This window comes from Neopsephotus bourkii, unplaced genomic scaffold (assembly GCF_033783945.1).
Source record: "Neopsephotus bourkii isolate Nb327-2 ecotype Australia unplaced genomic scaffold, CSIRO-AGI_Nbou_v1 NB_244, whole genome shotgun sequence".
NCBI lineage: Eukaryota > Metazoa > Chordata > Aves > Psittaciformes > Psittacidae > Neopsephotus > Neopsephotus bourkii.
Genome location: NW_026900754.1, coordinates 678,904 through 701,854, shown reverse-complemented (window position 1 = coordinate 701,854; position 22,951 = coordinate 678,904). Strand labels below are relative to the sequence as shown.

Here is a 22,951-nt window from a genome sequence, read left to right as displayed (position 1 = left end):
AAATGTAGGCAACTTACTGTCGTCTTGTACACTTGACTGTATGAAGCTGAATGAGGTGAATTAATGTTGTGGCAACAGTAACCTGCTGTTATTTAATGAAGTGAAAACTTGATTCAGGAAATATCAATGACAGTACAGAATTCCTTGGCCCATGTTTTCTGACACTTATAGGTTGCTCTGGAAGTATATTGGATAAGAAACCTTGTCTCGCTTCCAGTATTAGATTTAATGTATTCTCTTCTGATTAGGTGCCTAAACCTGTACATCAGCCAGCTGCAGAATTTTGTTCTACTTCAACTCTTCCAAAAGATCCAGTGTTGAGAAGGGAAAAACTTCAGGATCTGATGACTCAGATACAAGGGACTTACAACTTCATGCAAGTATGTGGGGTTATTTTGGATTTCTTTTTTCTCTGCTGTTGTAGCACACAGCTCCAATTCCTACTGGGTTAGGGAAGTAAGTGCTGCCAATGTGTGTTTGCACTGAATTAATGTAGCTCTAATTAACTAACAGCAACTTGTCAAATGAGAATGTTTCATTTATATCTAGAGTTAAATCTTTTTTTTTTCTCTCAACTGATGATCTTTTCGCAAAAGGAGTCCATTCTGGATTTTGATAAAGCTTCACCAAGTGCCATTGGTTCATCCCAACCACCTTCAGTTACTCCAGCAAGTAGTCCTGCAGGTAGGTAATACTGTTAAGTGTGAATTGTATGCGGGATTCCTGCAAACACTAACAGGATTTGGTTGGGCTGTAGATCAGTAGGCCTGATGAAGACAGCTTGTCTAATTATAAAATAATACTAATGTCTGATTAAAGAAAAAAGAGACAGCTCAAATCACTTACCTGCTTATTAGTTGCTGGAGGTGGCTTAAGTTGGTGTATCTGCCTGGAAATGGAGTGTTTGTATAATTGCTGACTAGCATGTGCATCTGAACCTAGAGAAGAATTGACATGCTGACAACTTGTCTAGATGTGGTGTATATAAACACAAGCTGTGAATGAGTTCAGGACAAAGAGCAGTTTTCTGGCTACACTTGGAAAATGGGAACTTGTTAATAAACTGTTTGGGTGGCTCTTTGGTTGTGAAACCAAATTAGACAGTTTATTACACCTTTCTAATATAGAAAGTGGTATCTCTTTTGTGGTAGAAATATTTTTATCATTGAATACTTTTGCCCTTTTACAAAGAAAAAGTTTTCAATGGGGTGTAGTTTACTGATGCTAATTCTAAATATTTGCAGTGCACACACTTGAAATAGTGTGCATTTTCATACACCAAATGCTCTCAAAATGTAGAACTGTAGACTGAAATTCTATGTAGTATTTGAATTTAAAAGCAAACGTTGCTTAATGCATTCTTTTTTTTTACAGCTCCAAAAGAACAGAAACTGCCAAGTCAGAGTGACTTTCTTCAACAGCCCCTTCAAGTAAGTTGAAGTGACAGTCCTTACTGAAGAGGCAGAACCATAGCCACAGAATGACATAGAGGTTATGCACTAGAACAGACTTAGTACTTCAGTTGCTTTTCTTGTTGCCAGTAGTTCTGTAACAAACTTCATGTAACAGTAGCTTACAAATCTAAGATCACTCAAATGCTGACAGAGTTGGCTGCTCTTCCACTTGAAAAGCAGCAACAAATGTTTGAAATTTCTGGAAGTAAAAAGTATGTTGAGGACATGCTGAAATAGTTTGAATACTTAACCTATAGATTCAAGTTGTAGCTGATAATTGTGTGCCAAAGAACATGCTGCTGCTTTGTTATATAGTGCATGTATTCATCTTTAAGGTCTCCACTTATGCCAAAGATAGTGTGTCAAGATTTGGCAGCCATGGTTATGTGAACCTTAAAATCGCTTACTGTACTTGAATGCATTGCTACTTGGGCTTTTAAATAGGTTTCCTTGCCATGAACAAGAACTCCTGAGAAACTTAGATTACTGTTCAAAGCACTTCAGCTCCTGCCTCATTCTGAGGTTTACCTGAAAATGCCCAGAGTGTGTGTGAGTTTCAGTGAAACCAGACATTTAAGACAGTATTTTAAAACTTTATCTCTTCTCTTTTCTTGCAAGGCTGCTGCTTCACCTGTTGCATTGCATGGTTCAAATACTTCCCTAGCATCTGCTGATCAGACTCTTTCTGGCTCTGAAACAGAAGACTTGGTGACACCACAGACACCACAGGTAATATACCCTGGGCTTCACTGGCATTCAAAAATCTGTGATACCTAGCCCTAACAAAAGCTGTGGTGGCACCTCTCCTGGAACAACATGGAGGGACAGAATGGAACTAACAGCAACAGTATAGCCTACATTTTGGAATACCTAAAGATGGCTGGGAAGGTTTTCCTAATCCACATGAATGCAATGTGAACAGTCTGCCCCTTGAAATGGAAAGGGTGTGAGATGAAGAAATGCAGGTTAGAGTGATGCATATTTTTGTGGGAACATAGGAGCAGCATGAATATTTGCTTTGGTTACAGTGTAGAATACTCCCTCTAATTACACAGAGGATGCATAAGTTGTGGTATTGTCATGAAACAGCAGACTTCTGTGTAAGGCTGGGATATGTTCTCTTGAGCAGTAACTGAAAAAACAGACTTGCTAATATTCAGCTAAGACCTTAGATTTTGCATTAACAGTATGTGCAGTTAAGTCTTCAACTAGCATTCAGATATTGTTTAGAGGCAGAAATAATGTTTTAGTTTATGCAGATCACTGTCCTAAGGACCTCTTGCTTAGTGTGATGCTGTCTTCAGAAACACAGCTGGCTCTTCCTGTTAGAAATCTCTAATACAGTGTATGTAGATTATAATGGGGGAATGTTAAAGCTTCTAAAATGTTTTTGCTGATGTACATGCCATCAGCATGCTGTGCATGTAGCATTTACTGTATTCCTTAGTAATACTATATAGGCAAATATAGCAGTCCTGATGCGAATATCAGTCTTGCTGCCCCTTGAATTGGCAATTTTGGCCTGGGTCTTGACACCTTCTCTCATTTAGACAGTGTCAGAAAACTTCTTGTGTTGACAAGGGTTAAATAATTTTACTGTTTAATATGCATCCAGAAGACTTGTGCTGTGCTCTAATGTAGATCATCTGATTTAGTAGAATGCTCCTAGTTTATCTGTAAACTTATTGTTTGGAATTAAGGTTGCTTGTGCCCAGCACCTCTAGTCCCTTGGGCTTAGAGTGTGGTTTCTTTTCCAGTCCTTCTCATAGAAAGCAGTAGATGTGCTGAGACCAAAGCTTAACCAGGGAATACACTTCATGGTGACAGTGCACTCTCCTGGCATGTGAGTGCATACCAGTTTTGGTGCAACTGTGATGGTATACAAAGTGAGAATGGAACTGGTAGTCTTTAGCCCTCAGCTGTGCATCTAAGTGTAAGGAACTTTTAAACTTAGAATTATAGTGTGAACTAACTAAAACATGTAGGTTTTGCAAAAGCAAACAAAGTTTGGCTCTGAAGCCTTGTTCAACAGAGCTTACCGAAGCTTAACATTAGATATGTCTTTGTTTAATTCAAGGAGACAGATGTGTATCAGACTTCATTGTAACAACTGGTTGAAGCAATCTACAGTTCTTAAAGTTACCTGATTTTTGTAGGGCTAGTTGTGCAGCCTGTTGCGTAAGAAGGGTGATCAGTCTGAATCTCTAATGCTAATTACTTGAAATTTCTGGCTAAGATGACTATTTAGTAGACCTACTTTGGACCTAATATTTATCATGGTCTTTCAAAATCCACTTATTTCAACTTAGGCACTGGTATTTTATAGCTCTAACAGAAGCTTGTGCTTTCTGCAGTACTTTTTTAATAGCAGGTGCATGTATGGCTTCTTCTAGGCATCAGCATCGCTTTCTCAAGAGACTGAGAAATATACTTCCCAGCCACTGTATCAGACAAGTCCATGTATTTCTGAGCCCCTCATACCCAAAAAGATTGAAATTGCCCAGGTAAGCTATCACCAATACAGGGGGTAAGGTAAATATATTGGTTGCTGAAATGTCCAGAGCCTTGCATTTCTTTGGCTTCTGATTCCTATAAATACTGGTATTCTAAATTAACACTTCACTTTGCTCTCTGCACAGATGAGGCTTAATGCTGGTTAATACTTGGTCTGGACAACTCAGCACTGTTGTAATCTGAAACACTGAGATGGGAAAATAATGAAACCCCCTAAACTTCCTGAGTTCCTTTAGAAAAGAGGAGTTGCTTTTAATATCAGCTAGAGAATCATCTTCCAATAAATAGAACAGAAGGCATTCTGTTTCCTTAGTGGTGAGGAAAAAAAACCCTAATATCTCTTTTGTAAATTTATTACCCTGCATGGTATGTATAGTAGCTCATAGGCACATTTCACTTAATCAGCAGAGACTGCAATAGAAGTACTGTTTGCTGAGGATGCACAGCAAGATTTGGAATTGTAAGCAAAAACTATTTTGTAGCTTTACTATGTCCAAATGTCATCCTGTAGAAACTGCTGACTTCTGTCAGTCTAGGCTTTAGAACAAATTAAATGCTCTGATACTGCCTGATAACTATCAAGTGACCTTTCATTACATTTATTCTTCCCTCAGGCTACTGTTCCTCTCCCAAGTGAGCCACAGTCACCGTTGCCTACTTCAAGTACTTCCATGACACCAGTACCACCAGCGCAAAGCTTTCAGTCTCCTCCAGCAAGCAGCAGTTCTGTCACAATAACAGCAGCTCCCTTTCAGGCTATGCAGACTGTAAGTGTGCAGAATGATTTACAATAACGATGGTAACTTAGTCGTAATACTGGGGATCTGGATCCTCTTGATAGAGTATGGAACTTCATAGATAGTTTTGATTCAAGGACACATCCTGACTTTGCTCTGTATAGTCCCTGTATTAAATACTGGGATATATTAGTAGCCTCAAGGAACTAAGAGGGAGAAGTCAGACCTGAAATCAGCAGATTTATAGCTATGTCCCAAGGTAAAGTTGACTGTACTTAAACTGTTCTTAAGCCTAGATTTTAACTAACGGACTGCAGAGGAAAGAGGAAATCTTCAAGTGTAGCTGTTAGGATGAAGAGCTTTCTGAAGCCTGAACCTGTCTTGCTGCCTTTTAAACTGCTTCAGTGCGATAAAACTTGGACCACTTAACTCATGCAAAATGTGACCTTGAAACACTGTAACTCATTATCCTATCTTGTTAACAAGGAGTCACTATAGATGTCTGGGGAATAGTCCACACAGACTGTATGTGGTGTTTTTTGCAAACAGATACTGTTTTTTTTTCAGGCCATATGTCATTACTAATGTTCTTCAACATCACTACTGTTGCTACTGCCTGGTAATCTGCAGTGCAAGCTTAGAGGGACTCACAGGAAGGGTCGCTGTTTACTTCTTAATGTTCCCTTCCCTGTACTTGGTCTTTCTTACTCCTCTGATACCTTCTCAAGATACTAGAGACCTTTATTTAATGTTCTTGCCCAAAAGCAAGTTTAGAAAAAACTCAATCTCCAAAGGCATCCTCTGTTTCAACAAATATCACAGTGCCATTCTACAACTTGCTGGATGATCTGCATCTGGCAGTACTGACATCCATAGTAGGATTTAGTGGAAGAGGATAGCTAATAGTCTTTTAAAGCACAGGATATAACTAAGATATGTGACACTCTGGTGTGGTCTGTAGAAAATCATACTATGACCTTCTCCTTGTTTTTTTGGCATTTGTGTAAGTGTTCCAAGTAGAAGCTTCCTCAGAACCTGTACAGAATCAGATAACTAAGGGAAGTGATGGTAGAAAGGTGTTTGTTTGTTTGTTTGTTTTTCCCCAAGACAGCTCTATTTAAATTATGTTAAGTTGCTAAGTGGTGATTTTTCATGAAAGTGGAGAAGTAGCAGCATTCTGATCCAGAGTCTTTCTGGGGACCCAGTTTGTAAAATAAGCATCTGTCATGGTGTAAGTATGGAGTAGGTCTCAGTCATTCAGATTATAATACTACCCAGTGTCTGCATTTGGAGTGCTTTTGATCTTAATGGTAGTACTGAAAGTATACTTGAATGAATGCTGTGGAGTTTTCAGAGATGTTGAATATTTCTCTTGGAATTTTTTTGGGTCAAACTGGCAAGCATCTGTCACTCATTGCCAGGACGTTAACTCCTCTTCTAGTCATAGTATACTTAACTGTGCAGTACTTGCTTCTTTCCTGTGTTGCTTAGATTCTCACAACTGACAGGAAACCACAGCCATTGGATTTCAGTAGATAGCCAGGAGGTAGGTGGTTCCTTGCCAATAATGGGAGTACAGTGACAGTAATGGAAGCATCTGATTACATGTTGTCAGGTGTCTGAACATCCTGTTGCTGCCATTGTGCTTATAGAAGCCTAAAGACAGATCCAACTTGTAGCCCTCGTCTGTTACTAGAATTCCACCTGTAACCCTCACTGTAGGGAAAAGTAGACCACTTGCTTACAAATACTTCAGGATGTGGGAGGTGACAGCCTTGGTGCACAGTATCCTCTTCTAGAAACAGGATTGCTTCTGCTCACTTTGATCACTTCATCTGGTAAATTAAAAAAAATCAATTTGTTATGGTTCAAAACCTAACACTTGAGTATCATGAGGGATTTCTGTGCTGTCTCCCTCTTAGAGGCAGTACTTGGTTTCTTGACCTTGCAAGAAGTGTTCATTTCCATTTTAATTTTAGAGTCTTCTGCAAATTGACAACAGTTGTCGAGCTGTGAAGCTGTTCCTTTTGCTCTGGTCTATCTACAGACAGTTTATAGTCTTGGGAAATGGTCAGATGTACCTCTAGACTCCAGTATCAGTACTGCTGACAACTCTTTATGTGAAGTGTAGATGCTTTTACTTGAAACAGACTTCTTTCCTACTGATCTTGGTACTAGCTGCTTTTGACAATGTCAACTCTGGTAACTTTGGGTTATTGGCTATAAAGCAGTAGAGTCACTGGAGTGACTGAACTCTGGTTGATTAGTTTTAACTAACAGCATCCTTGTGCCACCCTTGTGCCCAGTCTGTAACACTGAAATTTGAATTACAAAAGTTAGGTTACGTGTTTACTGTGAGAGAACTTAAAACAAGAGGAAAGTTGAGGCTCATTTTACCAAAGGGGTGAAGGCTGTCTAATAGAGCGGATAGCAGTGTTATATCAGGTTCCAAGACATGTATAAAGACAAATTTTTCCCAAATGTGAACATCTATCTACAGGCTGTCCCAGCTTCATGTAAAAAACTGTAGGATGGATAGACAGTGAATTTAATAGTGGATTTCTCATAGAAAGTAGCTTACTGTATGGTAACCCTTCTGTTCAAATATAATAGCTATGCTCAGTCAAGCTGTTTCTTGGGTAGTAGCTACATGAACAGGAGTAACCTTCAGAAGTGCACTGAGAGGGGAAAAGGATGGGTTGAAGTAGTCTCCTTGATTTAGTTCTAAGAAACAGGTATTCTAGAAACTGACCTGGGGGTATGAGTTTAAGCTACAGCATAAGATGGTGGTGGTGACTTTAGCTGGTAGTGTTAAGTATTTTCCTTGAAATATGTTGTAGGTATTTAAAGTGAATGCACCACTGCCTCCACGTAAAGACCAGGAAATTAAGGAGGATTCTTCATATTCAGCAGGATATAACCAGAGTTTCTCCACAGCAAGTACACAGACTCCTCCTCAATGCCAGCTGCAATCTTCTCATGTTGCAGAACAAACCTCTCTTTCACAAGAACCTCTGTCTTCAGGTGAGAACTGTATGTGTATCTATTTCAAGTAGCTTTAAAAGATAGTTAGGTTCTAGTATTTTAACTCATTAATATGTGCTGTGAGTTATAACTCCGTGAAATTCTTTAACACTTTTATAGCACCTTGTTAACATTAGGGCTGCATCAGCCTAATCTAGTTGATGATAGGGTGTGTAAACAATTTCAAAACTGCTAGCAGAATGAAAGGCTGCTTCAAACTAGTTTCTATAGTAGCTGTATGGACAATGTCACTTACAGGCCTGAATTTCCCAATAGGCTGGAAATTCAAGGATGCGCTGATACTTGTCAGTCACACCTTTGTTAGCTAGGAATTGAAGCAATGATGAAATGCTCATATTTGGAACCATTAATTTGGTCTCTGGTGATAGACAGTGCTGGTGTTGCTGAATGCTAAATGAAGTTGGGGTGGATTTTCAGTTTAACCTAAGGAAGACTAAACTTCTGATAGGTGGGGTTTTCCGCTGCCTTATTCAACACAAAACAGACCTGCTTGACAGATACTGTAACAGGAGAACTTACACAGCTGACATTAAATTTGAAATTAAACCAGTTCCTAAGTCTCAAATATTTTCCAGGATGAAAGAAAGCTGACAAATAGGGGTCTGGATTCCCAAGACTAATCACTTGTAGAACAGTGTTGGTTCTATGTGAAAGCTCTTAACCAGGTGTTACTTGATTTTTATTGTGGCTTGCATAGGCCAGCAAGCTTGTTCTGACCTATGCAACTGAACCTTGAATGCATTAGAGGCTTACACTGACAGCCTGGGCTGTCTACAGTATACTTCAATAAGTATTACGTTCCACAGAAGAAAATGGGAGGATGCCCTCTTATTTGAAGTAATGCAGGGGCAGGAAAACAGGATATTCTGAGCAGCTTGATGGATCTTTGGACTTCCTAAGGCTGCTGCTGCTTCCAGGTGTGGTAACTTCTTACAGTTACAAAAGCTTTGAATTCTTCTGTGCCTTCTGTTTTAAGCAGTGAATTATCAACCTGATGGAGCAGTTCCTGTTAGCAATGGTAGCCTTGCCTTTTATCCAGCACAGACTAATGTTATTCCCAGACCGCCTCAGCCTTACCTTAACAGTCGTGGGTCTGTCAGAGGATCTGCTAGAGGTGGAAGGTCACTGGCTAGTTCATATCGTTCCCCTGGTGGGTACAAAGGTATGTCTGTATTTGCTACCACCTTAGAACTAATGCAGTAATACTAGAACATGATTTAACAGGACAGGGCAGAGCTGTTTCATAGCCTTTTGAGTTTTGAAAGTAGAAACTTTCATTAACAGGTTTTAAAATTATTTAACTATATAGATTTTGCTTGCTATTTCATTTACTAATCTGAACTTTTTTCCCCCTTTTATTCTTTCTCTTGGCATCTGTCTTGCTAACGTTCTGGGTGTGTATTCTCTTCAGATAGCACTTGTGGTATTTGCCCAAAACAACGTGGTCTTTGCTTAGTACTGCTGGCTTTAATATTACCAGCAGAAACCGGGACGTGGGAGAGGCTCACACTAGTGGAGACCCCTTCTGGATTAATAGCAAATTGAAGAGATTGAAGAGGTTTGTCTCTGCAAGCTAGTTGCTATCTTGCTGCTAGCTGAAGTACTCCAGAAACTTTCAGCTGACTTAAAGCAGATACTAACTTAAGATTTTTGGTAGCTGTGGCCTCTTCCACTTCGGAAGGGCACTTAGTCTGTCATAGCTGTTCCAGTTATTTGGCTGAGACTGCTCAATAGCTGGTAGCAACATGTACCAGGCAATGAGTTGTATAGTTCTCACTTGACAGCAGTTAAGGGTTTTATAGTGTCTGGTACTAAATGGCTTGCAGCTCTTCTTTGCTAGTTAGCCTGATAGCTAAAGAGGTTAAATAGTAGCACCTAAATGTATAACCATAGTAGATAAGCATATCTAATAGCAAAAGAAAATACTTCTTAATTCTGTGTTAAATCCTGTTTCTGGACCTAGCAGATTTTTTCAGCTATTCTTTGAAGTACCATTAGTATCAAATAAGTAGTTGTTATGGTCTGACGTTAATACTTCTAAGTATGCAATTTTGATACAGTAGTCCTGAGTAGCTAATGAAATGCTTTCTTTACAGGGTGAGATTCTGCTCCAAATTCTGAACAGGAATGGGTGTAGTTGCATAATTTAATACACATAGTAATTCCCAGAAGGGAGCTCCAGTTGTATTTTGGACTTGTACTATAAACCAAATGAGGAATATCAAATAATCAACTTTATTTGAACAGGTTTTGATGCTTACAGAGGCTCACCTTCAATAACTAATGGCAGCTATGGCCAGCTGCAGTTTCCTGGTAGAGATTATGCTGGAATGCCCTATTCTCAGAGGGTAAGTATTGACCTTGTTTCCAGTAGCCTTTTGAGCACTGTACAGGAGCTGAGTCTTCTACTGTAGGTTTTCATTATCTTCACAGGTGAACTGTTCCTTACAAGATGCTGGTTTTGTTTCCTGGACAAAACTTCTTGAAACAGTAGGCAGCAGTTGAAATGACTGGAGACTGGAGGGAGTCTCTGAAATGAAATATAGCAAATAGGATGTGATATGAGTCATTTTACTGTGGATTTTAAAGTTGATGCTGAGTGCTTCTGTAATATAAAATAATGGAATGAGAATATGGTTGGGCAAAAATTCCTAAGAAGCAGTATATAAGAATGCAAAGGGTTCTGGTGAAAGGAGAGTCTTCAGCTTTGAAATGAACTACATTCATTCTGTACAGACTCATGGACTCCTAACGGACCTGAGATTTAAGATATTGCTTGAACTGAACTGTGTATAGTTCAGAAGCTAACTTGCTGGAAAGGGCATTGAAATAGCTCTTTAACTTCATACAAGCTATTGTAAATTTTCCATAAGTAAGGCTGTTTATCTACATCTTAATTCTGAACTCCAGGATTGTCTGTTCTAGAGCTTGAATTAATTGTGTAAATGAAAAAATACTGTATTTGTTAGCACCACTTATTTTCAGGTTTGCTTATAGCCATCTTCCTAATACTTCTGTTCTCTTTTAGGATGTTAATTACCAGCAGTGCTATAAACGAGGTGGGATGACTAGTGGTCCTCGTGCAAATTCAAGAGGTAAGGCTAACATCAGGTTCCCTGTGGCACATCTGTATGCTTGGGCATAGCAGATGGAGTGTTATTGTGAATAGTGAGGAAAATGGTGTACTATCACTGACAAAACAGATTATGGTGTGTGTAATTTAACCAAGCTAGATGGAAGCTTAAGTACTGTTCTGAAACAACATTACATAGCAGCAAATTTAATGCTACTGTTCTCAACTTGGGTGTCTTTATATGTCAAAGTTCTAACATAATGGTACCTTACTTAACTTTCTTCACAAACTGAGGAAAATGCAGAGGGAGTGGTTCCAGTGTTGCTTATGGCTTTTTCCATTAATTGTATGGTCTCCCCTGCTTCTGGGGAAGCTATCAGATCACAGAAACCTTGTAAGGTAACTTTTTCTATGAAAAATAATTTGTTTGGGAACAGAGCTTTACTTTGTATTTCCATGCTGGAGTACAAAACCTAAAGAAACACACGAGACTTGAGGACTCAAGCATGATAGTGTGTATTTTGAAAAAGCTGTGAGCAAGATGATGTAATCCTACTGTGTGTGCTGGAAAAAGCTGGGACTTAGGATGCTATAGGTGAAAAATGAGATGAATAGTAATTGTAGATTGCTACTTTGAAGAATAAATGAAAATTCTGGCATATCAGGAAATTTTAGGATAAAGCAGGTCAACTCAGTCTGAGGGAGGACTTTCAGAATAAAATTCAGAACAAAATTAACAGAAATGTGAGATTGTGGTGAGTTAACAGTTGACAGCTGTACTCATTATTGTTAGGATATAGCAACTTTAGCTTTATTTGGTATCTTGTGGTGTTCCTTGCTGGTGGAAATAACAATGATTTGCAGCTTGAGTGTGACTGGTTAATATTTTTCAGATCTATTAATCTTTTCATTTTAGACCCTTTTTAACTTGGATGTTTGAAAAATATAAACAGCTTTTTTGGGGGGGGGGGGAGTTGGGGTGCAGAAAACTTAAAAGCAATTCTAGTTCTTCAGACTTAAAATATTCTAGCATCACAAGTCAATAGGACCTAGGATGCAGTTCCAGAACAACAGTATTGAGGTAACCTGAAGAGCAAATTCAGGTCTTGAATGTGACTAAATGACTGCTTGGCTCTTGGTAATTTGTAAGGTTTTTCAGAAATTATGTTTTATCTCCTCTCAGAAGTTAGCATACACTTTTTTTATGCTGATATATGTAAGTGGAAATAGTGAAGATAAAACTATTGCAAGCTACTGCCCTCTCCAAGTATGAAAAGTAACTGTTCATAGTTAAATTATGGCCAATCTTGCTGAATGTAAGTGTGGTTAATGTAAACTAGCTTCAAAGTTCTGTTCTCACTGGGGTCCTTGGACAACTTGCTGTTGGTGAAGGACAGATCTGTTGTAAAGCCCATACGCTTTCTGCTTAGGACTATAACTGCAGGTTTAAAGATATCCTTCTGTTACAATACTTACTTGTCATTGCTGGTGATCTTTTAACAGCAGGGTGGAGTGATTCCTCTCAGGTGAGCAGTCCAGAACGAGACAATGAAACCTTTAACAGTGGGGACTCTGGGCAGGGAGACTCCCGCAGCATCACCCCTGTTGACATGCCAGTGACAAGCCAAGCTGCCACCATACTACCAGTGCATGTCTATCCTCTCCCGCAGCAGATGAGAGTTGCCTTCTCGGCCGCTAGAACATCTAACCTAGCTCCTGGAACTCTAGACCAGCCAATTGTGTTTGATCTGTTGCTGAACAACCTTGGAGAAACTTTTGATATCCAGCTTGGTAGGTTCAACTGTCCAGTGAATGGTACATATGTCTTCATCTTCCACATGCTGAAACTGGCTGTAAATGTTCCCCTGTATGTGAATCTCATGAAGAATGAAGAGGTCCTAGTGTCAGCATATGCAAATGATGGGGCTCCTGATCATGAAACAGCTAGTAATCATGCAGTCCTGCAGCTTTTCCAAGGAGACCAAATCTGGTTGCGTCTGCATCGAGGAGCCATCTATGGAAGTAGCTGGAAATATTCCACCTTTTCAGGATACCTCCTTTATCAGGACTAAAATCCAGTGCGATGTTTACAAGAGCTGCTCCAAACACCTTGGTGGAGGGGGGTGGACTAGCTTTGCACTTCTGACTTTATAGAGGATATGTGGTTCCATTACTGGGGGGAAATGATGGGCCTGTTGTGCAAGGTGAAATCTTGAAGTTGGGGTACTGAATCAGCACTAATTTGGCACTTTATCAGTTGTGATGTAGCCTTGCTAGTAAAGCTGTGAATGTATATTGTTTGCACTTACCCTAAACTGTATTAATGTCCAGCTTACTACACTATCAGTTGCCTCAAGTATGGGCTATTCACAATGCCTTGTTGTGCCTCAATAAAACAAGTTAATATGCATTTTAGTATTAATATTTCCAGTGGTCTTTATTAAATATATCAAACTGAGCTTATTCCTGGAGTGGTTCATACATGCATATTACATAGAGCTGGTCTCCAGGTTTCAATAATTCGGGATAAACTGTGTAGTTTAAGTGGGATTACTTGTTTAGTTCTTGCTTGATAACATTGTTAAAAGTGTGTCCTTGATCAAAGTGAGTTCAAGATTGTTCCATACCTGCTTGCTTTTAGCCAAAAGGTCAAGAAGTAGTGAAATTCTACATCTTTCATTAGGGCTGTTTATTTTAAGTGCATATCCTGTTGAAGTCTAGCTTTGTCACATCACCTGTCTTTCAGCAGTGATTAGTTAAAACTTTTAAACCTTGAAACAGTCACTGAAGGGCTGGCTCACACTTAGGTGCAAATATATTTTAAAGTTAAAATTAATCCTTATGAAGTATGCAAGTGTATTGTTTTCCTCGCCCATGACACTTGAATTGGATTGTAATGCAGTTCTTTCAGAGAACTGCTGAGGAACTTGGTGCTTGTAGTTGAAGCATGCTGCTTGCTTTTCAAATCCAATGTTAATACAAATGCTAGGAAGCATTTATGAAATTCCTTTCTTACAGCTAACAGGCTCTGTGACCAAACTTCAGCAATTTCTTTTGCTTAGTAATTGTCAAACCAGGATATGTCCTTGTCATGTCAACTACTGTAAAGTATTTCAATGTTTAAAATGGAAGGTAAACTAGTAAGAAGTTTATTGGATAGGTAGGTCACTGGCTCTTTTTACTTCTAAAAGCTTCATAGTTTGTTTTAGCCCTAGGAAGCACTTCATCTGAGTGCACTAATGAGTGCAAAAGTGTAACTGGTATATCTGAAGATGAAACAGAACTATGCAAAGTAAAAACAGTTCAGCTATTTGCTTGTTGAGATAAAAGCAAAAACCTGCATGGAGTAGACTTCAGACCTGATATAAAGCTTCTGTTTCATGGTAACTGGTTTCGCAACTTCCGAATTTAAATGGTTCTCCCCTGCAGATGCCAAAACATGTTGTCTGGCATGACTTAATGAAGTTACTGGCATAAGATCTTGGGTTTATTCCAAGCTTAGATTTCTCTTTCTTACTGACTTGGAGAGTAATCATACTTTGTCTTGTTTTAATTACTTTGGCAAGTTCTGAGAGGCTTAGGCTTCAGGGAACCTTGCTTTTTCCCACTACAGGCAAAAATGTCAAGCCTTAACTATTGACTACTAAGGCTGTATTTTGTGCTTTTAAACATGGTAATTCTTCAGCCAATGCACGGGGTTATTTCAAGAACAATCAAGGTAGAGGTTGAGTGGCAGGAGTTTAACTAGCACCCTTTTCTTACAGTGTTAACTCTCCTTGTATATTCATATGGTAGATAGGCCTGAGTGCTAGGATAACTAAGCTTTGCAGTAGCTTTGTAGCTGTGGACAAAAAGTTTATTGCTTTTCTAATAGACCTACAACTCCTATGTCGTTTTATGTGTAGAGCACTGCACCAGTCACACCTCTCTCAGTCTGTCTATATAGAGACTAGTAAATACATGAACTCTACTGTGCATATAGCGCTTAGATGGCCTTAGTGTAGGCTGCTTTGTTTAGCATGCAGCTTATCCTTACTTGCTTTATGTGCAAGTGATAGATTTCATATGTTTTAAGAACAAGTTACTAGTACTTACAGAGGCTGCTAATAAGCTCAGCCTTTGGCAACCTCAGATGTGATTACTGTGAATACATAATATGCATGCTGCTTTCTAATGCTCTGGTTCAATCAGATCTGTAAAACTGCTATCCTGGGTTCAGCTGTAGCAGTTATCTTTCTCCTTGTATCTGGTGCAATGCTGCATTTCGACTTCAGTCTAAGAACAATGCTGGTAACACACTGATGTTTTAGTTACTCCTGAGCAGTGTCCATCCTGATCAAGGTCTTTTTCAGTCTCATGCTGAGGTGAAGCTGGGAGAAAGCAGAGACCAGGACATCTGACCCAAATTAGCCAAAGGGGTATTCCATACCACAGTGTGTCATGCTCAGTATTTAAACTGGGGGGAGTCACCCGGAAGGCCCAGATTGCTGCTTAGGTCAGGCTGGTTATCAATCAGCAGGTGGTGAGCAATTGTATTGTGCATCACTTGTGTTTATTGTTTTCCTTTCCTTTTCCCCTTTTAGTTTTATATTTCTCACCTTATTTTTGTTATTATTAATAGTAGTTTTACATTACACTTTAGTTATTGGACTGTTCTTATCTCAACCACTGGGGCTTACATTCCTTTGATTCTCCTCCTCCATCCCACCCAGAGAGAAGGGGAAGGGCTGAGTGGTTCTAAGTTACTGTCTGGGCTTAAGTCATGGCTACTGCTTGGTGGACCCATGTTACCGTTTTTTTTGGGACTAATCTTATTTCTTACTGATAGGTTTAGCAAAGTTTTTATGTATCTTAGCTTGCCATGTATTTAAGATATCTGAGCTAAACATCTTGATTTCATCTGTACAAGATGGATTTTTTTTTAATACATAATTAAAGGAGTACATGCTGCCCCAGATAGATGTGAAATCTTATCATTATACCATTCCTTGTTAGTAAACTTGATCATAAATCATATAATGGATAGCTTTAAAGAACTTCATAGTTTATAGGCTTTATCAGTCTGAATTGGAATTCTCTCTAGTACAGATACTTAAAAGTAAAATGTCTTCTTCCTGATATTTGTTATTAAAAATATATACAACTTGGATAATTTTCTTCTGGAGTAACTAAAAATAATGTTCAATGTTATCCTATACATTTCTCACATTACCCTCTTAGCTAGAACTTTTACTGTGCTTCTAGTCAGAGCCATGAACGCAGCTCTAGCTAACCTCTGTCACAAAACCAAATGCACGCACTATTGAACAGGTACTGTCACAAAAAAGCTTTCAGACTAGATGTGACTTAAATGAAATGAAATTAAATGAAATGTACTGAACCTTTCAAATGCTAAGGCTGTGTTTACAAAATACTTCAAAAGACCAAGCGAAGCACCTTTTTTTTTTTTTATTCCACATTAACAGCTGGCCAAAATCCACTAGTTGAAAATTATTCTGATCTTTAAAATACCTAAACCCATCATTTCCAATGATTTCAGATAATGATAAATACTAGCCTATTGATAACTCTTATGTCATTCTGCATGCTTCAGGTTAGTACTTGATTTTGAATGCTTCTCAAAGTACTTCAGAGTATTTAGATGCATTATTTACTGACACAGTTTCACCCTACCTCAGTATGTCTAGATGAAAGATCTAGATCCCTATTCTACTTCTGGGCAAAACATTTCACAATTTGAAAATACTTGATGTACTGCTGCTGTAGATTTCAGGTAAGTATTGTCTGCCAATACTTTTCTCCTTAGTAGTCATTAAATGAAGTTCCTTGAATTGTTGCGCTAGCTAATGTGCTTTTAAGGATGATAATCAGATCTAATTAAAATATATGAAGAGGCATCATAGCTTTTCTAACATCCTGTTGCTGTCTTAGCTATGCACATCAGATACCACCTAAGGTCTCTCCAGTTTAATTACCTTGTGCAGCCTGCTGAAGATGAGCCTAAAAGCTAAGGAGCTAACCCTACATTTTGATTTGGAGTGAGTTTCCACATTTTCTTCTCTGAGTTCAGTGAAATGCTGGAACCACCCTGAAATGGGAGGGTGTGCTGGCTTTGACTGCAATAAATTAATTTTCATCAGAGTAGTAGGTATGGGGCTGTTTTGGTTTTGTGAGCAGAACAGTTTCTATAACACAAGGATGTTTTAGATACTGCTGAGCAGTGCTTACCCAGAGTCAAGGCCTTTTCTGCCTCTTACAAGATCTTTTTAGCAAGCAGGCTGGGAGTGCACAAATTGTTGGGAGGGGACAGCTACCCATAGCAACCATATAACTTAGTACTCAGCAATACAAGCTGGGGGAAGAAGGGAAAGGGGATGTTCAGGCTATGGCATCTGATATGCCAAGTAGCTGTCAAGTCTGATGGAGCCCTGCTTTGCTGCGGATGGGTGAACACCTGCCTGCTTATGGGAACTGGTGAATAAATTTCTTGCTTTGCTTTAATGCGTAGCTTTTGCTTTGCCTATTAAACTCTCTTTATCTCATCCTATGTGTTCTCTCATCCTTACTCTTCTGATTCACTACTGTGGGGGGGAGTGAGTGGCTCTATAGGTCTTAGCTACCTATTCAAGGATTCAACAAAGGGCTTCTTAAAGCTTTCAAAATACTAATGGAATTTACTTTTTTGTTTCCTCCAGGCTATGGATGTGAGAAGAGATCATGAATGAACAAGAATTGTCATGGCTGCCTTCCTCCAGCTAAGGAAGCCTCCATCCTGCAGGCTGCAGAGGTGGTGCAGACAATACCACTGTTCTCTTTTTCTGGATCACTTCACATAATGTTTCCTTCCTGATTGCTCCAAGTTACCTGTAGCTGCTCCAACAAAAGAGTCAGTAGAGGCGACAGCTTTCGAATTTTAGAATCATAGAACAGTTAGGGTCGGAAAGGACCTTAAGATCATCAAGTTCCACCCCCCCTGCTGTGGGCAGGGACACCTCACACTAAACCATGTCACCCAAGCCTCTGTCCAACCTGGCCTTGAACATTGCCAGGGATGGAGCATTCACACCTTCCTTGGGCAACCCTTTCCAGTGCCTCACCACCCTTCCAGGAAAGAACTTCTTCCTTATATGCAATCTAAACTTCCCCTGTTTAAATTTTAACCCATTACTCCTTGTCCTCTCACTACAGTCCCTAAAGAGGAGTCCTTCCCCAGCAACCTTACAAGTCCCCTTCAGATACTGGAAGGCTGCTATGAGGTCTCCATGCAGCCTCCTCTTCTCCAGGCTGAACAGCCCCAGCTTTCTCAGTCTGTTTTCATACTGGAGGTGCTCCAGTTCACTGACCATCCTTGTGGCCCTCCTCTGGATTTGTTCCAACAGTTCAATGTCCTTTTTTAGCCATGAAGTCTTGTACCTGGAGGCCTGCTATATGTTTATCTGCTGCAGATCACCCTTGCTAGCTCTTTGGTGTAAAAAAAAATTTTTTTTTGTAGTGACTATTGTGTCTTAAAAGTTCTGTGTTTTAAATACAAATGATAAGTGCAATAAAACTATTAAAAACTTTTTAGGGAGATGTTAAGCACATTTGGTTCTTCATTGTTTTACATCACCAGCTCCACAACACTGAAGTCCTTTAACAAATACATTTAATAACATATAAGTTCACCTACCAGAGATGAATACACAGAAACAGAATAAACTAGAGCTGCTTTTAAACTGGCCATGGCATGGTAATTTGGGAAAAGGAAGTGGAGATATAACACTACAAATCGTTGAAGTAATAGTGGTTTCGTATGATTTGTGCTCCAAGATCTTTAAAATGGACAGTTTTCACTGGACTGGTTTATTTTCTATCTTAACCAAAATGAGAAAATGATGAATTATCACAGTTAACAACATGTACTTTTCATACTCACACTGTTTTCTGTTTGTTTTATTATTACTGAACATAATCTCACCTGCTTCTGAGAAGGAATGAAAAGGTGGCTGAAAATACCTTCAATTTCCTGCTAAATGCTGTAGAGCTGCATTACTGGAGAACAGAATGGCAGTTCCTGAATGATAATGATCAGGTGTTCTGCACCACTTCAAAGTGATGAAAACCCTAAGAAAGCACACAGTCTCTAAAGGCCAGGTAAGTGTAATTCATTTTTACAGCCAGATTATATTTTAAGTTATAAACAAAATTATTAAGGGAGTTTTTTTTTTTTTAAACAGTATTAGCTACTTTCACGTTTTCCTTGTAAATAATTTCATAGAATGGTTTGGGTTGAAAGGGATCTTAAAGACCATCCAGCTCCAACCCCCACCATGGGCGGGGACACCTTCCACTAGACCAGGCTGCTCCAAGCCCTGTCCAGCCTGGCCTTGAACACTGCCAGGGATGGGGCAAACACAGCTTCTCTGGGCAACCTGTGCCAGTGTCTCACCACCCTCATAGTTAAAGAGTTTCTTCCTAATGTCTAATCTGAATTTCCTCTCTGTCAGTTTAAAGCCATTTCCCCTTGTCTTGTCACCACATGTTCTTGTAAAAAGTCCCTCTCCAGAATTCTTGTAGGCTCCCTTTATTTAAGAACTTAAGTTACTTAGTGGCAGTAAAGATGTGGCAAATGCTGCTATATAGTTCCCTTGGGTAGATAAGGGTACCCCTACTATAAATGATAACATAAACACTGTGCATTCAGCACTGTTAAGAAAAGTATTCTTCAGCATAGGTCAGGTAATACATAAGTTGAAGGAAGTACTGCTGCTTTCTTAATTGAGGAACAGTAATGACAAATGATATTTTACGCTGTAATTACAATGAACAAATAACATACTGTCTAATAGTATTTTTAAGGCATCTATATAATGGGGCGATCTTGTAATTGCTCCTGTGCTTGACTTTTCCAAAATACAGCAGATAGTCTTTTTGTTCTTTCTACCAGTTAATAAAATGTTCCTTGTTCGCAAATTTAACATAAAACATTACCTGCAGAAGTAAGCAAAGGATTTAGCTCACTAAGTTCGTACTAGTCATGAGGGTTTCTTGGCATGGTTTTGGTCTGTGAACTGCACTTTGGATAGTTATCTTACACCTGCATGGGTATTTAATTCTTCTTTTGGATCAGCTGCATGTTCTATTGCTTAAGGGTGCAAACAGGAGGACAGGGGTGAAGAATCACAGTAGGCCAAATGTTTACAGTTGGAAGTAGTGTTTGTATACCCAAGAAGTTCAAATTAAAATGGGGGAAATTTAGATTGGATATAAAGAGGAAGTTCTTTACTGTGTGGGTGGTGAAGCACTGGAATGGGTTGCCCAAAGAAGTGGTGAATGCTCCATCCCTGGCAGTGTTCAAGGCCAGGTTGGACACAGCCTTGGGCAACACGATCTAGTGTGAGGCATCCCTGCCTATGGCAGGGGGCTGGAACTAGATGATCTTAAGGTCCTTTTCAACCCAAATTATTCTACGATTTTCACACACAAACACCATTAAGATACACAAGTAATTTTCAGGTTCTACTGATCTACATAATGATGAGAACAAGCAATCCAAAGGAGCATGTTCAGAAGCATAGCAGGAATTACAATCAGTGTCCCACTGCACATTTTAGGAAGCGCCTTGCAGCATGTTTCTATCTTCCTGTATGTTGTGAGCTTTTCTTGTCCAGCTGCAGGTAGCTGGGTAATTGTGTAAGGGAATTGACCTCATTTCCATTCAGTTTTTGTGTGCTCACTTTAATCCTCGTGCAAACAACTCACCAGGTAGCAAATACACATCGAGCCTAGTATGCAAGCTAGAAAGCTACTGGGAAAAGGGAGTCAACTGTTAAGAAGGAAAATGAGGATTTTACCTCGAGTGCAATGCAAGTATGTGCTGGCAAAGATGGATTAGTGCAGAAGGTCTGGAAGCACTCCGTGGGCTGAGCAGCCCAATACCTGTGGGACTGGTGTGCCTCAGTCAGTGCTGCCAGTCGCTGCAAGGTACAGAGAGGCCACCAAGCAGCGATGGAGGTTCCTCAACACCACTGCAGCAGCGGCAGCTGTACCACGGCAACCGTACTATGGCGGGCTGAGCCGCCCCTTTGCTGCCGCGGCTGCCCGAGCCTGCTCCTCCGCCTGCGTTCCGTAAGCCGACATGGCCGCCCCCAGGTAGCCACGCCATGGATATCGCTCCCTAACCCCGCCCCCAGCGTGCCATTCAGGGTGACTTTCTTCCGTACAACAACATGGCGGCCACCCTTCGCCGACCTCCGCCAGAAGCTAGAAGGAGGCGCTGTGGCCGTAAAGCAGTGCCCGTTTCCCGATACCCAGCTGTCGCAAACCGGTGAATGGCTCCGGAGAGGGACCGGGGTGGGTGGGGGACACGAGCCTGTGACTGTGGCACGGGGGGGCGGCCGTGGCGCTAGCGGCGGCTCCTCTCCCTCCTCCTCCTGCCCCTGGGGACGCGCCGCTTGCCACCGACGGAGCGGGAAGATGGATCCCAACAGGATCATCCAGGCTCTGAAGGGCACTATAGACCCGAAGCTGCGCATCGCTGCCGAGAACGAGCTCAATCAGGTGAGGGGGGCGGACGGCCCCGGCCCCGGCCACGACCAGCCGCCGGCCTGCCCCGCCCCCGCCCCGCCGCGGCATGGGGCCGCCGCATAGCACGGGGTCGTCCGGCCCCGCCGGCAGGGGCGGGTTGCGCCCCCTCCCCCCCGGCGGGACCGTCGTCCGCACCGCTCAGCGGCCGGGGCCATCAGCCGCTGTTCCCCGCCGGTTGTCAGCGGCTGCCCCGGGCGCTCGGGCCTGGCGGCGGAAGGCAGCGCGGGAGTCTCGGGGAGAGACCTGCCGGCTCCGGGAGCCCCGGTCCGGGCCGTGGGAGCCCGGAGCTGTACTCGGTGTACTCGCTCCACTGTGTCCTTAGTTTCGTGACCCTGGGAGCACGGTGTACCGGATGGAGTGCGGCAATGTAACCTTCGGCTGGCCTGGGCGCTCATTGCAGTGCTCTGTTCTGGGAGGCATGGTACCGGGGAGCCGTGCTCCTCGGGTCTCTGTCCTGCTCTTCCAGATGGTTGAGAGCGGTGGCTCCCTGGGATTTTGTCCCGCTCAGTAGCGTGCGGAATAAAACTTTGAGATAGGCACGTTAGGATTCTATTGGTAGTATTTATCGCAGCATCCCGCAGTTTGTACAGGCATAAGCGCTGAATCAAAACTATTGAGCACAGTCTCAATTCTCTAATAGCCTTCCAGTACCTAAACGGGCCCTGCAAAAAGTCTGGAGAGGGACTCTTTGCAAGGGCATGTAGTGACAGGACAAGGGGGAATGGTTTTAAACTGACGGAAGGGAGATTTAGGTTAGACATTAGGCAGAAACTTAACTATGAGGGTGGTGAGACCCTGGCACAGGTTGCCCAGAGAAGCTGTGGCTGCCCCATCCCTGGCAGTGTTCGAGGCCCGGTTGAACAGGGCTCGGAGCAGCCTGGTCTAGTGGAAGGTGTCCCTGCCTGTGGCAGGGGGTTGGAGCCAGATAAGCTTTAAGGTCCCTTCCAACACAAACCATTCTTTGCTTTTCTGAATTTGGACATTTGAAAAAGGAGAAAATTCCCTTGCACAGTGCTAAATCCTTTATGCTTTACTGGAATGGATCAGTTCTGTTGGAGGACTTGGATTTTTTGATTCTGTTGGTGTCTTAGAAAAATGGTCAATGAGAATTGGCTATTAGGTATTACTGCTATTTCAGAATTGCTCTTTTGGCTTAATTTTCTATTTAGGTAGTTTAAAAGTCATTCTGAATTAGGTAGAGCTAATCCTTGCTTTAGCAGTTGGCAAATTCCTTTAGTAAATCAGTGGATTAGGTGTTGGACATTGGGAAGGCTCTTGGGGATAGTTAGATAAAAATACAAGCCTTTTATTTCTTTATTTGGCACAGTTACTTAAAAAAAAATCATCAGTATCTATTTTTATCCCTACTAGGAAGGACTGAGAGGGAAATTATAAATATTTGTCAGCAGGCTGTTGCACAGGAGTCGGAACTATAATAATAAACTGCTGCATGTTTGGCAGGCTGAGAACAAAGAGGCAGCTGTCTGGATTCCTGGGTCCTGCTCCTTACACTGTTGTTCTATCATCAGTAAGAAGCTCAGGAAAAGTTTTGAAAGCAAGAT

General features: G+C 41.0%; 2 protein-coding genes across 6 annotated transcripts in view; both read left to right on the top strand.

The window, feature by feature from the left end:
* Positions 1-13,241, top strand: part of CAPRIN2 (caprin family member 2) — a 34,553-nt gene extending 21,312 nt beyond the window's left edge. For 2 of the 4 annotated variants that reach the window (XM_061345808.1, XM_061345807.1), the window contains 11 exons: positions 249-380; positions 597-684; positions 1,375-1,430; positions 2,073-2,183; positions 3,848-3,958; positions 4,583-4,735; positions 7,546-7,729; positions 8,727-8,912; positions 9,998-10,098; positions 10,779-10,845; positions 12,327-13,241. In XM_061345808.1, coding sequence (XP_061201792.1) covers positions 249-380; positions 597-684; positions 1,375-1,430; positions 2,073-2,183; positions 3,848-3,958; positions 4,583-4,735; positions 7,546-7,729; positions 8,727-8,912; positions 9,998-10,098; positions 10,779-10,845; positions 12,327-12,895 — 1,758 coding nt within the window. In that variant the 3' untranslated portion in view covers positions 12,896-13,241. The remainder of the gene's footprint in view (positions 1-248; positions 381-596; positions 685-1,374; positions 1,431-2,072; positions 2,184-3,847; positions 3,959-4,582; positions 4,736-7,545; positions 7,730-8,726; positions 8,913-9,997; positions 10,099-10,778; positions 10,846-12,326) is intronic. The other 2 variants (XM_061345810.1, XM_061345809.1) reach the window with 2 other exon arrangements.
* Positions 13,242-20,991: 7,750 nt separating this feature from the next.
* The window catches only part of IPO8 (importin 8), a 49,855-nt gene continuing 47,895 nt past the window's right edge, over positions 20,992-22,951 (top strand). The window contains exon 1 of one of the 2 annotated variants that reach the window (XM_061345806.1): positions 20,992-21,362. In XM_061345806.1, coding sequence (XP_061201790.1) covers positions 21,279-21,362 — 84 coding nt within the window. In that variant the 5' untranslated portion in view covers positions 20,992-21,278. The remainder of the gene's footprint in view (positions 21,363-22,951) is intronic. The other variant, XM_061345805.1, reaches the window with a different exon arrangement.